This window comes from Embiotoca jacksoni, unplaced genomic scaffold (genome assembly GCF_022577435.1).
Source record: "Embiotoca jacksoni isolate LCO1_2020_lvr unplaced genomic scaffold, fEmbJac1.0.p SCAF_39, whole genome shotgun sequence".
Classification (NCBI taxonomy): domain Eukaryota; kingdom Metazoa; phylum Chordata; class Actinopteri; family Embiotocidae; genus Embiotoca; species Embiotoca jacksoni.
The window spans coordinates 805,332-820,186 of record NW_027185391.1 but is presented as its reverse complement, the minus strand read 5'-3'; the positions used below and the strand labels follow the sequence as shown (position 1 = coordinate 820,186).

At 46.2% G+C, this 14,855-nt stretch overlaps 2 protein-coding genes across 4 annotated transcripts in view; one reads left to right on the top strand and one right to left on the bottom strand.

The window, feature by feature from the left end:
* ift20 (intraflagellar transport 20 homolog (Chlamydomonas)) overlaps positions 1-1,250 on the bottom strand; it is a 6,491-nt gene extending 5,241 nt beyond the window's left edge. The window contains exon 1 of one of the 2 annotated variants that reach the window (XM_069166483.1): positions 1,185-1,250. The gene's annotated coding sequence lies outside the window, so the exon portion shown is untranslated. Of the gene's footprint in view, positions 1-1,076 lie in introns of both variants that reach the window. The other variant, XM_069166485.1, reaches the window with a different exon arrangement.
* A 26-nt stretch (positions 1,251-1,276) lies between these two features.
* tnfaip1 (tumor necrosis factor, alpha-induced protein 1 (endothelial)) lies at positions 1,277-8,012 on the top strand. Of its 2 annotated transcripts, none has more exons than XM_069166481.1 (7): positions 1,277-2,516; positions 4,102-4,466; positions 4,605-4,774; positions 5,717-5,800; positions 6,059-6,111; positions 6,210-6,405; positions 6,991-8,012. In XM_069166481.1, the coding sequence occupies exons 2-7, from the start codon at positions 4,211-4,213 to the stop codon at positions 7,225-7,227; spliced, it is 996 nt and encodes a 331-aa protein (XP_069022582.1). In that variant the 5' UTR covers positions 1,277-2,516; positions 4,102-4,210; the 3' UTR covers positions 7,228-8,012. The 2 variants fall into 2 exon arrangements, with proteins under 2 accessions (XP_069022582.1, XP_069022583.1); XM_069166482.1 differs by having other exon boundaries at positions 1,277-2,601.
* The last annotated feature ends 6,843 nt before the right edge of the window (positions 8,013-14,855 follow it).

The following is a 14,855-nucleotide window of genomic DNA, read 5'->3' as shown; positions in this document are numbered from 1 at the left end:
ACTAGATATCTTTAACTAGATATCTAACTAAATATCTTTAACTAGATATCTTTAACTAGATATCTTTAACTAAATATCTAACTAGATATCTTTAACTAGATATCTTTAACTAAATATCTAACTAAATATCTTTAACTAAATATCTTTAACTAGATATCTTTAACTAAATATCTAACTAAATATCTTTAACTAGATATCTTTAACTAAATATCTAACTAAATATCTTTAACTAAATATCTTTAACTAAATATCTTTAACTAAATATCTTTAACTAAATATCTAACTAAATATCTTTAACTAAATATCTAACTAAATATCTAACTAAATATCTTTAACTAGATATCTTTAACTAGATATCTTTAACTAAATATCTAACTAGATATCTTTAACTAAATATCTAACTAAATATCTAACTAAATATCTTTAACTAGATATCTTTAACTAGATATCTTTAACTAAATATCTAACTAAATATCTAACTAAATATCTTTAACTAGATATCTTTAACTAGATATCTTTAACTAAATATCTAACTAAATATCTTTAACTAAATATCTTTAACTAGATATCTTTAACTAAATATCTAACTAAATATCTTTAACTAGATATCTTTAACTAAATATCTAACTAAATATCTTTAACTAAATATCTTTAACTAAATATCTTTAACTAGATATCTTTAACTAAATATCTGCGTAGCTTCAGTTCATACATGAAGATGAACTTCAGCTTCTCCTACTGCAACGTCTCATAGCAACACCTGGACTTCGTGTCCTCACCTGGACTTCCTCACCTGGACTTCGTGTCCTCACCTGGACTTCCTCACCTGGACTTCCTCACCTGGACTTCGTGTCCTCACCTGGACTTCGTGTCCTCACCTGGACTTCGTGTCCTCACCTGGACTTCCTCACCTGGACTTCGTGTCCTCACCTGGACTTCGTGTCCTCACGGAGTAGACATAGGACCAGATAAAACGCTCCTCGTGCACCAACATAACAGCTGTTAGCTATCGTGCTAAATTAGTTAGCTACTTGGAATAACTTAGCTAGTTAGCGACATTCCGCTAGCCTGCTCACCGAAGCGTCCTGAACGGACACCGGAGGCTCTTTACGGCTGCTGGAGGTCCTCCGACCGGCTGGCTGTGTTAACGTACCGTATGAGACCGGAGGGACGGTGGAGTTTACCTCTTTAATCCGCTATCTCCCCGAGGCGGACGGCTCCGTGTTGTGACGATGTGGCAGGGCGACGCAACCAGCAGCCGGAGCTCCGCCCCCTCCTCCCGCTGCCAGGGCAACCGGACGCTGCTGTGTGTGTGTGTGTGTGGGGGGGGGGGGGGGTCACTGACGTCACAGGGAGGTGTTCAGTGGTGTTTGCTGTCTTCAGTCCTCTGAGTTTGATAAGGAGCATTTACCTTGAAAGTGAAACGGAAATGCGATTTATTACCGTAATATTTAGTCTAATGTACAAAACGGATGAATCGTATCACATTGGCCACATTGCATATTCATAAATGTAAAATATTACATATTTTTATCAAAAAATAAATACTGGTAAGAAACTGCTTCATTGCCTTCAGCAAAAATTAAAAAAAAAAATACATTTATTGCATTCATTACTCAAACAAAAAGCAACTAAAACTGTAACTTGTACTGTGTAAAGATATTTGTCCCCCAGTTTTAAACTATAATGTTGAAATTTGTAATATATATAGATTTATAACCTTCTGTAAGTTCCAATAAAATAGTTTTTTTTTTTAAAAAAGGGAGAGAAAAAAACTTGTGGGTTTTTATCAAGACATGCAAGATTTTGTCAATTTTTCTGAGACAAAGGTGGAAACCAATTTGACCTGGGTCACTACTATCTGTCAAAGACTGTATATCAGAGTAAAAAACAATAGAATATAACTGGAATCATAGTTTATGTGCAAAGCTAACGCAAATAATTTTCCACAAGTGCTTCCTAAGTGTTATTTAGTGAAAGAAAACCATAGAAATCTAAAGGCGTGATCTATAAAAATGAGATAAATATTGTTTTGAGAAATTATTTTGAGATTAATATTTTCAGATACTAAGTCATTATGTCTCTTTTTTTATTCATCAGCAGAAATGGCTTCCATCTGACCCTGCTGTCTCCAGCTGATGGAGCTCTCACACTGGGATATTCACTATTCTTTTAAAATCTCGTCTTAAAACCCATTTCCATTTTCTGTTTTTTACTTAACTGTTGTTATTAATTGTAATAGAATTATTTTCTTGTTTTATATCTTACATTTTGTATTTTCTTTTTCGTTTAATTTTCTGACGCCAGAGGGCAGCGTTCGGCCTCCGCTGCAGCGCGCTCCTATAATGTCATGAGAAGAAGAAGAAGAAGAAGAAGAAGAAGAAGACGCAGTGTGGCAGAGTTGAACTTTTTATAATTTTTTATAACTCCAGATTTGTTGTGATTTTCTGTCTCCCGGACGATAAAGGCAAAGTAAACCGCCGGTGTGCGGTGATCTGACGTCACGAGGTCGGTCGGTAAGTACCAGCCTGACGGTGTTCCTGACGGTGTTCCTGTTGGAGGACACGTTCCGTACTCCGTTCACAAATCTGGCAATTTAAGGTGACTTGTGTTTAGTAGAACGTTCATATCTGCGGAACTTAACAAAAACAAAAACGTTTTCGAATGTTATTGGTTTTACGAATTGAGGATGTATTAAACACCAAAACAACACAACTCATTTAAACTGTCGGAGTTGTTCGTCTTTCCGTGTTGGACAGAAAGTTTGAACACCCGACTCAACGTGAGCTAACGTTAGCAAAACACACCACGTAGGAAGCAGCGGAGACAGAAAGATCAGCGTTCAATTAAAACCCGGTTTAATTAAAAACCCGGTTCAATTAAAACCCGGTTTAATTAAAAACCCGGTTCAATTAAAACCCGGTTTAATTAAAAACCCGGTTCAATTAAAACCCGGTTTAATTAAAAACCCGGTTCAATTAAAACCCGGTTCAATTAAAACTCGGTTCAATTAAAACCCGGTTCAATTAAAACCCGGTTTAAAATAAAACCCGGTTTAAATGAAAACTCGGTTCAATTAAAACTCGGTTCAATTAAAACCCGGTTTAATTAAAACCCGGTTTAATTAAAACTCGGTTCAATTAAAAACCCGGTTCAATTAAAACCCGTTTTAAAATAAAACCCGGTTTAATTAAAACCCGGTTTAATTAAAACCCGGTTTAAATGAAAACTCGGTTCAATTAAAACCCGGTTTAAATTAAAACCCGGTTTAATGAAAACTCGTTTCAATGAAAACTCGTTTCAATGAAAACTCGTTTCAATGAAGACTCGGTTTAATGAAAACTCGGTTTAATGAAGACTCGGTTTAATGAAGACTCGGTTTAATGAAAACTCGGTTTAATGAAGACTCGGTTTAATGAAGACTCGGTTTAATGAAGACTCGGTTTAATGAAGACTCGGTTTAATGAAAACTCGGTTTAATGAAAACTCGGTTTCAATGAAAACTCGGTTTAATGAAGACTCGGTTTCAATGAAAACTCGGTTTCAATGACCAAGTCACCGCAGGAACATGTCTCACTTACTGAACTTATATTATGCAGTTAGAGCTTTTTAGATATAAAATCGGGCACTTTTCAAAGGGAGTTCGGTTCATCCAAACAGACGTTGTTGACCCGGCTCACTAAGTTAAATAAAGTCCTCTTGTTCTTTGGTTAAGTTCGTTTATCTGTTGTTCACCTACTTATTCAATCAAACCAGCTGTTTGAGGTTGATGTTTGTTAGCACCGCTACAACCAGGCAAGAAAACAACTGTTCATGTGGTACAGTCTGCTGTCATGTTTTAATATGTAATATGTAGTATGTTCCATGTAGTCTAATGGCTCAGACACATGCCAGTCAACAGGAGCAGAACCAGGTCAGTGATGAGAAGGTGGTTAAACACTCTGATCATCACTGATCTGATCATTGAGAAGTCCTGGTTCAGTCCTGGTTCAGTCCTGGTTCAGTCCTGGTTCACTTGGTTCAGTCCTGGTTCACTTGGTTCAGTCCTGGTTCACTTCTGGTTCAGTCCTGGTTCACTTCTGGTCTCTGGTGTCCCTGCAGGAATGATCTGGACCTGTGAGAGGTTGTGGCGGCCTCATCAGTAGCCGTCACCACGGCGGGGGACCCTCGGCCCTCCGTCTGCAGGGTGGTCATCTACCTCCAGAGGGACATGTCCGGGGACAGCTGTCGGCCCCAGCACCAGACCCGGCCTGCCTCATCCGCCATCCCAGCCCTCCCCCCCCCTCTGGCCTGTCCCAAGACCAAGACCTGCAGCTACCTAGGAGTGGTCGGCCTCGGCAACAAGTACGCCCGGCTCAACGTGGGGGGGACGCTGTTTTACAGCACGCTGCAGGTTCTGACCCGGCAGAGCTCTATGCTGAAGGCAATGTTCAGCGGGAAGAAGGAAGTGTTCACTGATAAAGAAGGTGAACATCTCTGCAGTTTTCTGGAACTATAAGATCCATATTTACTGATGTGTTCATGGCAGGTTTACGTGTCATGTCAGGATATTTTCCCTCCTGGTTTGGTGCCGTGCTGATGTGTTCCAGTTTTTCTCCATTCAGGTTGGATCCTGATCGACCGCAGTGGGAAGCACTTCGGCAGCATCCTGTGCTTCCTGCGCGACGGCACCGTCGCCGTACCCAAAGGCCGCCAGGCGGTCCAGGAGCTGCTGGCTGAGGCGAAGTATTACCTCATCCAGGGCCTGGTGGACCTCTGCCAGAACACCCTGCAGGTCAGTCACATCCTCACCGCCGGCCTGCAGCTTCAACCTGAGCAGCTGGAGAGCAGCTGGAACCTTCCTGAAGATGTAGTCCAAGTTATGTTAATCGATCAACACGTTAACGTGACCGCTGGTACGTGAACATCCATGATGTTCTTCAGCAGGTTATATAGTTTGGGTCAAACTCTGTAAACGGTCATCAGAGATCCTTGAAATGTCCAGAAAGTCTCCGGCGATGAAGCGACGAGCCGGGCGAGGTGTTGTGGTGACATCACGTTTCAAGAGAGGCGGAGCTTCACCGTCCCAGACCGAAGAAGAAGCGTCAGGTTCAGGAGACACCAGCTGGGTTTCAGAGTCAGACTGTCAACACCGAGTTCTACTGGGACCTCCTGAGGGGAACATTCCACCTGAAGTGTGTCGCCACGGCAACAGGCTTCACAGCTCACAGCACGTTGAAAACAAAGATATTTACACGATCGTAGCTCCTCACCGCTCGACTCATCAGATCTGACTCCCTGCGACGTCTTTCTGTTCCCCAGAAGACAACATGAGAAGCTCTCTGCTCAGTCGGAGGTCCGTGGTGACGCTGATCACGGACAACCTCCTCACAGGTTCTCGCTGCTCTCTGTCCGCGATGCGTTCAATGTCTCAACGATGTTGCTGAATGTTCATCCAGAAGGAGAGCAGTAGAACTTATTGACAAATCATGAGGATGTTTATTGTCATTGTAAGAGGCCAACGAAGTTAAGACAGCAACTCAGGATCAGACAGATGAAACAATATGTCACCATCACCACTAGAGGTCACTAGACCTTCAGTAGACTAGTTTAGTTTAGTTTAGTTGAGAGACAGAGTGAGCGGGCAGTGATGACGTCTGTGTGTGTGTGTGTGTGTGTGTGTGTGTGTGTGTGTGTGTGTGTGTGTGTGTGTGTGTGTTCTCTACATGACTGACAGGGCAACAAGGAGCAGCCCCTGTGTGTCATACCTGTGGTCACCTCCAGCAAAGAAGAGGACCGACTCATCCAGTCCTCCACCAAGGTAACACACACACACACACACACACAGAGACAGGTCACAGCAGAGGTCACACACAGTCAGAAATGAGTTTCACCTGCTGGATGAGCAGGATGTCTCTGAGTGGACCGGACGTCTCTGATGTCCTCTGCTACGTTTCTACCAGAGATCATCAGTGAAACGTCTCTGAGTGTTCTTTGTTCTTCATGATGCTCTGTGGTTGTGGTGTTTGTGGATTCCTGCAGATATAAACTCGTGATATGTCGTTGTCCCCTCTGACAGCCAGTGGTGAAGCTGGTGTACAACAGGAGCAACAACAAGTACTCGTACACCAGGTGAGACAGAGATGATGTCCTCCATGGACTCTGAGGGGAAACGTCCCGTCTGACAGAGCCCAGCGAGGAGATGACGAAGCTCTTTTCTTTCTCCGCAGTAACTCTGATGACAACCTGCTGAAGAACATCGAGCTGTTCGACCGGCTGTCGCTGAGTTTCAACGGCCGCGTCCTCTTCATCAGAGACGTGATCGGAGACGAGATCTGCTGCTGGTCCTTCTACGGTCAGGGCCGTAAGCTGGCCGAGGTGTGCTGCACCTCCATCTTCTACGCCACGGAGAAGAAGCAGACCAAGGTGGGGAGGAGGAGGGGGGGGGGGGGGCTGAACTGAACTGAAAGTGACACAAAGCGGCTGCTTCTTTCATAGTGATTTGTTTATAGAATAATAATCACTGATTCTATATTGAGTCTTTTCTGAGATGTTTTGTTTGGGTCATATTTTTGCTCATTTAAATTTTCTGTCTAGTAAATTGTGGCATCGTAGATCATGTATGGATTCGATTTCAGTTTCCCAGTGTTTCAAATATCTTTAGTTTATTGTCTTTATCTATTTGTGAGTTGGGGATTATTTTCATCATTTTACTTTAATATGATTTCCTCATTTGTTTCCCTCCAGATATTTTGTTTTCCTTGGGTTCAGACAGCGTTGTTGTTTTACGTTGGCCTGTGCTGTTTGTTGTTGTTCTGTGTTGTTTGTTGTTGTTTTTTGTTTTGTTGTTGTTCTGTGCTGTGTTTGTTGTTCTCTGTTGTGTCTGACTCCCTCTAGTGGTCCCAAAGCTTCTGTTTTTGATGTTCATGAAGAGGCTGTGCAGCCGTTGTTTGGAGGTTTCTACAGGTCTGATGGATGTCGTTAACTTGGTGTGTTTGTGTCGTTCCTCAGGTGGAGTTTCCTGAAGCTCGTATCTACGAGGAGACACTGAACACTCTGCTGTACGAGACGATGCCGCCGCCTGACACCTCCCTGCTGGAGGCCACGCGGCGCAGCTACAACAGCTGCAGCTACAACAGCTGCAGCTCTCACAGCGAGGAGGAGGATGGGGGAGGGGGAGCCTCGGGCGTCCGGCGGATCCACGTGAAGAGGTACAGCACGTACGACGAGCGGCCGCTGGGACACTGAGACGGTCCAGGACCACGATCAGCAGCACTGACGGTGTTTTCCATCGTTACTCTCTCCACCAATCAGAGGAGGTCTTCTCTGCTCGCATCATAATTTATGTTTCATTATCAGAGCCACCAGAGGACAGAAATCACTAACATGCACTGATTCTTTGATGACATGTCGTTACAATCGGAGCACCTCCTCTCCGTTCCTTTATATTTATAGACGCTTCTCACATCATGTTGTTTGCCAAAGATCAAGCTTTGAATCCAGCTGTTTTCCTGCAGTTTCCCATGATGCCTTTCACCCCGTCAACATATAGCTCCTGTGATTCTGCTGCTGTTTGTCTCTGGGGAGTTTTTCGGAGGAGCAGCTGAACCAAGGTCCGAGGTGCAGTTCTGTTGGCCCGCTTAGTGTTGGGCTCTTTGGATGACAGGTGTTCGTCTACCTGCGCTGCTGCTCTCTGATTGGTCCGTAGCCTCAGTGTGTTGTCAGTGAATGGAGATTAATGAGTGAACAGATAGATTTCATTGACACTATATTATTATTATTATTATTATTATCATCATGCTGTGTCTTCTTCCCAAACAATTCAAGCTCTGTTCCAACAGTCCAGGAAACATGAAAGTGATCTTAATGTGGTGCAATATAGTGATTAGTTCATATTTGTTCATAACTTTATGACATAAATATGGATCTGAACATATTAATGCATACATATTGATGATCAATTCAAAGGGCTTGGTTAGTTTTTTTAATTTTATTTTTATTCATATCATCCAAAAATAAAGATGATGCATCGATACAGTTTGTCTCAGCTGCACTTTGAACGGACGGACGCGACCATAATGTGTGTGGAAAGCCTTAGAGGCTGCAGGTGACGGTGGCCCGGTGGGACAAAATATTATCATACTGTCTGCACAAGACCAATTGTATCATGCGCTTCTAAAATCTATCTCACGCACAATCAGTTAAAGTCGTGGAAACGGAGCGGTGACGTACAGCTGAGGTGGGCTAGAAAAGACCTGCGGACCTGTGCATGTTCTCTGTGCGCGCGGATTTGGAGTCGACCTGCAGCAAAACGTGAACGTGGAAATTAGATTTTTTTTTTTGGTGGTGGTGGGGGGGGGGGGGGGTTGTAAACGCCGGAAAACATCTGAAGGAAGAGATCTCGTTGAAGAAAACCAGTGAAGAAGTGAAAGAAGAAGAAGAAAAGTTCTGTTGGACACCAGTGAAAGGAGCAGCAGCGGGTCGGAGACATGCCCGGTCCGGACGGAAGGTGTGTACTTGGTTGCGTGTCTCAGCCGGTGCCACAAGTTCAGCGTGCGTAATTACGCATGACATTTTGTGTAAATCCAACAAACACACATTTCACAGTTGGACATAATTTTAATATCATGATTCTAAATGTAAACATACCTGTGATTCATGTTATGGATTCCAGTGTCTGAAAGTGTGTGTGTGTTACTCTGTCAGTCTGTCCTGACCGTTCTGTAGTGGATGGAGCTGATGGGAAAATATAACGTCTACCATTTCTACTATTCAACAATTCAACAATTCCCACATCAGCTAGGAGGGAAAAAAAACCTCCTCTTTAAGGGAGAAAAACCTCCAACAGAGCCAGGATCAGAGGTGGGAGGAGCATCTGCTAACAGAACCAGGATCAGAGGTGGGCGGAGCATCTGTTAACAGAACCAGGATCAGAGGTGGGAGGAGCATCTGTTAACAGAACCGGGATCAGAGGTGGGCGGAGCATCTGTTAACAGAACCGGGATCAGAGGTGGGAGGAGCATCTGTTAACAGAACCAGGATCAGAGGTGGGAGGAGCATCTGTTAACAGAACCAGGATCAGAGGTGGGAGGAGCATCTGTTAACAGAACCAGGATCAGAGGTGGGCGGAGCATCTGTTAATAGAACCAGGATCAGAGGTGGGCGGAGCATCTGTTAACAGAACCAGGATCAGAGGTGGGAGGAGCATCTGTTAACAGAACCGGGATCAGAGGTGGGAGGAGCATCTGTTAACAGAACCGGGATCAGAGGTGGGCGGAGCATCTGTTAACAGAACCGGGATCAGAGGTGGGAGGAGCATCTGTTAACAGAACCGGGATCAGAGGTGGGAGGAGCGTCTGTTAACAGAACCGGGATCAGAGGTGGGAGGAGCGTCTGTTAACAGAACCGGGATCAGAGGTGGGCGGAGCATCTGTTAACAGAACCGGGATCAGAGGTGGGCGGAGCATCTGTTAACAGAACCAGGATCAGAGGTGGAGAACATCTGTTAACAGAACCAGGATCAGAGGTGGGCGGAGCATCTGTTAACAGAACCGGGATCAGAGGTGGGCGGAGCATCTGTTAACAGAACCAGGATCAGAGGTGGAGAACATCTGTTAACAGAACCAGGATCAGATGTGGGTGGAGCATCTGTTAACAGAACCAGGATCAGAGGTGGGCGGAGCATCTGTTAACAGAACCAGGATCAGAGGTGGAGAACATCTGTTAACAGAACCAGGATCAGATGTGGGCGGAGCATCTGTTAACAGAACCAGGATCAGAGGTGGGCGGAGCATCTGTTAACAGAACCAGGCTCAGAGGTGGGCGGAGCATCTGTTAACAGAACCAGGATCAGAGGTGGGCGGAGCATCTGTTAACAGAACCAGGCTCAGAGGTGGGCGGAGCATCTGTTAACAGAACCAGGCTCAGAGGTGGGCGGAGCATCTGTTAACAGAACCAGGCTCAGAGGTGGGCGGCCATCTGCCTCGACCGGTTGGGGTGAGAGGAGAGCAGAGAGAGAAAAGGACAGCATAGAGATAGAAGAGAAGAACTGTTGGTGGAGACGACAATCACAGAGCAGAGACATGCAGCTCCATGACGGGACATCTGGAAAAGAAAGAACAGAAACTACACGAGTGAAGGAACTGAATGGAGACAACAGATAATAAGAAGAAACTATGGGAGAGAAAAAGAGTGAAGTTAATGAGATGTGATGGTGAGATATGAGTTCTAGAGAGTGAAAGACTGAGAGGAAAGAAGCCCAGTGCATCATGGGAGGTCCCCCAGCAGCCTTGGTCTATAACAGCATCACTACAGGATCGTTCAGGTTCACCTGAGCAGCTCAACTATAAACTTTATCAAAAAGGAACGTTTTGAGTCTGACTTTAAAGCTAGAGAGGGTTTCTGCTCCTGAACACAAACTGGGAGCCTGAAAACTGAAGCTCCGCCTCCCATTCCACTTTTGGAAACTCTGGGAACCACAAGTAGACTGAGAGAAAAGATCTCTTTCAGGATGATGTGGTTCTGTAAGATCTGTCAGGATGATGTGGTTCTATAAGATCTGTCAGGATGATGTGGTTCTGTAAGATCTGTCAGGATGATGTGGTTCTATCAGATCTGTCAGGATGATATGGTTCTGTAAGATCTGTCAGGATGATATGGTTCTGTAAGATCTGTCAGGATGATGTGGTTCTATAAGATCTGTCAGGATGATGTGGTTCTATAAGATCTGTCAGGATGATATGGTTCTATAAGATCTCTTTCAGGATGATGTGGTTCTATAAGATCTGTCAAGATGATGTGGTTCTATAAGATATATCAGGATGATGTGTTCTATAAGATCTGTCAAGATGATGTGGTTCTATAAGATCTGTCAGGATGATGTGGTTCTATAAGATATATCAGGATGATGTGGTTCTATTAGATCTGTCAGGATGATGTGGTTCTATAATATCTATCAGGATGATGTGGTTCTATCAGATCTGTCAGGATGATATGGTTCTGTAAGATCTGTCAGGATGATATGGTTCTGTAAGATCTGTCAGGATGATGTGGTTCTATAAGATCTGTCAGGATGATGTGGTTCTATAAGATCTGTCAGGATGATATGGTTCTATAAGATCTCTTTCAGGATGATGTGGTTCTATAAGATCTCTTTCAGGATGATGTGGTTCTATAAGATATATCAGGATGATGTGGTTCTATAAGATCTATCAGGATGATGTGGTTCTATAAGATATAACAGGATGATGTGGTTCTATAAGATCTGTCAGGATGATGTGGTTCTATAAGATCTCTGTCAGGATGATATGGTTCTGTAAGATCTATCAGGATGATGTGGTTCTGTAAGATCTGTCAGGATGATGTGGTTCTATAAGATCTGTCAGGATGATGTGGTTCTATAAGATCTCTGTCAGAATGATATGGTTCTGTAAGATCTGTCAGGATGATATGGTTCTGTAAGATCTGTCAGGATGATGTGGTTCTATAAGATCTCTGTCAGGATGATATGGTTCTGTAAGATCTATCAGGATGATGTGGTTCTGTAAGATCTGTCAGGATGATGTGGTTCTATAAGATCTGTCAGGATGATGTGGTTCTATAAGATCTGTCAGGATGATATGGTTCTGTAAGATCTGTCAGGATGATGTGGTTCTATAAGATCTGTCAGGATGATGTGGTTCTATAAGATCTCTTTCAGGATGATGTGGTTCTATAAGATCTCTTTCAGGATGATGTGGTTCTATAAGATATATCAGGATGATGTGGTTCTATAAGATCTATCAGGATGATGTGGTTCTATAAGATATATCAGGATGATGTGGTTCTATAAGATCTCTTTCAGGATGATGTGGTTCTATAAGATCTGTCAGGATGATATGGTTCTATAAGATCTGTCAGGATGATGTGGTTCTATAAGATCTCTGTCAGGATGATATGGTTCTATAATATCTATCAGGATGAGGTGGTTCTATAATATCTATCAGGATGATGTGGTTCTATAAGTCATCAAGATCATTTTAAATTCTATTCTTGATTTCACAGGAAGCCAGTGAAGAGAAGCTAAAACTGGAGAAATATGATCTCTCTTGCGAAATCCTGTCAGTACTCTTGCTGCAGCATTTTGGATCAGCTGCAGGTTTTTAATGAGTAATTTGGACGTCCTAACAACAAGACCAAGGTTCCTCCCAGTGGTGCAAGAGGCCCAGGTTCCTCCCAGTGGTGCTGGAGGCTAAAGTTCCTCCCGGTGGTGCTGGAGGCCAAGGTTCCTCCCGGTGGTGCTGGAGGCCCAGGTTCCTCCCAGTGGTGCTGGAGGCTAAAGTTCCTCCCGGTGGTGCTGGAGGCTAAAGTTCCTCCCGGTGGTGCTGGAGGCCCAGGTTCCTCCCAGTGGTGCTGGTGGACAAAGTTCCTCCCAGTGGTGCTGGAGGACAAAGTTCCTCCCGGTCCTCAGGATGATGAAGGTCCCCCATCTGTCCGCTTAGGATGATGAAGGTCCCCCGTCTGTCCCCTCAGGATGATGAAGGTCCCACGTCTGTCCCCTCAAGATGATGAAGGTCCACCATCCGTCCCCTCAGGATGATGAAGATCCTCAGGATGACGAAGGTCCCCTGTCTGTCCCCTCAGGATGACGAAAGTCCTCCGTCTGTCCCCTCAGGATGACGAAGGTCCTCAGGATGACGAAGGTCCCCCGTCTGTCCCCTCTGGATGATGAAGGTCCCCCGTCTGTCCCCTCTGGATGACGAAGGTCCCCCGTCTGTCCCCCGTCTGTCCCCTCAGGATGATGAAGGTGTGGGGCTGGGTGCTCGTCCTCGGGTCTGTCAGGACGCGGCTCGGTTCTGCTCTCTGATGGTGAGGAAGCTGATGATGAAGGCTTCCTCCTTCTCTCCTCTGAGGTTGATGGAGGTTCTGAGAGAGTACAGTGGTTGCTGGTCTGAGGAGGAGTTTCCCTACTGGACCAACCATGTTTCTGGCTATGAGAGCTTGTTTCCTGAGGAAGAAGACTTTCTCCAGGAACCGGATTTTGGTTTTGAGACGTTGAAGGACCGTCCTCTACAGGGCAACAGATAGCGAGTAAGTTAGTGACAGACTGAGTGGCTCAGGCGGTCAAGCGGGTCGGCAGCCAACTCAGGGAGGGACGATGCTGGTCGCCAGGACGATAGAGGCGACGCTGACGCTCCGTCACCTCTGATCCTTCCTGGGGAAGACGGGACTTGGTTTGTTGTGGCCTGTTAGAAGTTGGTGGAGCTGCTCGGTGTGATTCAGAAGAAGAAGACATCTGTCCATCACGACCTGTGGCGTGACTAATAAAACAATTTATGAATTCTTCCTCCTTCGTCATCCTGATGCTCTGAGCTGCTTTGGGCTTCGTGCTGATGGAAGGAGACGCACAACAACCCGACATGACTGGAGGAACCTGTTCCTCCTCCTCCTCCTCCTCTTCTTCCTCCTCCTCCTCTTCCTCCTGCTGTGAGGAGTTCACATGATGGAACAAAGGGAAGTTCACTCACATGGCTAGTTTTACTGACATGAAGAGGACACTCAGGTGTGGAGAGGAGATGCAGTGAGCAGAACCACTGCGGAGGGCCATGTTCCGGCTTTACATCTGGGGTTGCTGTGACAACGAAGACATCCCAGCCAGGTTAGAGAGAGAGAGAGAGACTACAAAAGTAACATAAAATATTAAACAAGTCATTTATCAACCCAGAATCCCCCAGCACCACAAACTGAACTCCCTTCAGCACCTAAAACCTTCTGGACCCTGTCAGAGACCTTCGATCCCTGAACCAGAACCAGAACATTCGTCGAGACCCCGTCAGAGACCAGTTTCCTGGAGGTCCACGATCCCTCTGATCCCACCGATCCCTCTGATCCCTCTGATCCCACCGATCCCTCCGATCCCACCGATCCCACCGATCCCTCCGATCCCACCGATCCCTCCGATCCCTCCGATCCCACCGATCCCTCCGATCCCTCCGATCCCTCCGATCCCACCGATCCCTCCGATCCCTCCGATCCCACCGATCCCTCCGATCCCACCGATCCCTCCGATCCCTCCGATTCCACCGATCCCTCCGATTCCACCGATCCCTCCGATCCCTCCGATCCCACCGATCCCTCCGATTCCACCGATCCCTCCGATCCCTCCGATCCCTCCGATCCCACCGATCCCTCCGATTCCACCGATCCCTCAGATCCCACCGATCCCACCGATCCCTCCGATCCCTCCGATCCCTCCGATTCCACCGATTCCTCCGATCCCTCCGATCCCTCCGATCCCACCGATCCCTCCGATCCCTCCGATCCCTCCGATCCCACCGATCCCTCCGATCCCTCCGATCCCACCGATCCCTCCGATTCCACCGATCCCTCCGATTCCACCGATCCCTCAGATCCCACCGATCCCACCGATCCCTCCGATCCCACCGATCCCTCCGATCCCTCCGATTCCACCGATCCCTCAGATCCCACCGATCCCACCGATCCCTCCGATCCCACCGATCCCTCCGATCCCTCCGATTCCACCGATTCCTCCGATCCCTCCGATCCCTCCGATCCCACCGATCCCTCCGATCCCTCCGATCCCTCCGATCCCACCGATCCCACCGATCCCTCCGATCCCACCGATCCCTCCGATCCCTCCGATTCCACCGATCCCTCAGATCCCACCGATCCCACCGATCCCTCCGATCCCACCGATCCCTCCGATCCCTCCGATCCCACCGATCCCTCCGATTCCACCGATCCCTCCGATTCCACCGATCCCTCCGATCCCTCCGATCCCTCCGATCCCACCGATCCCTCCGATTCCACCGATCCCTCAGATCCCACCGATCCCACCGATCCCTCCGATCCCTCCGATTCCACCGATTCCTCCGATC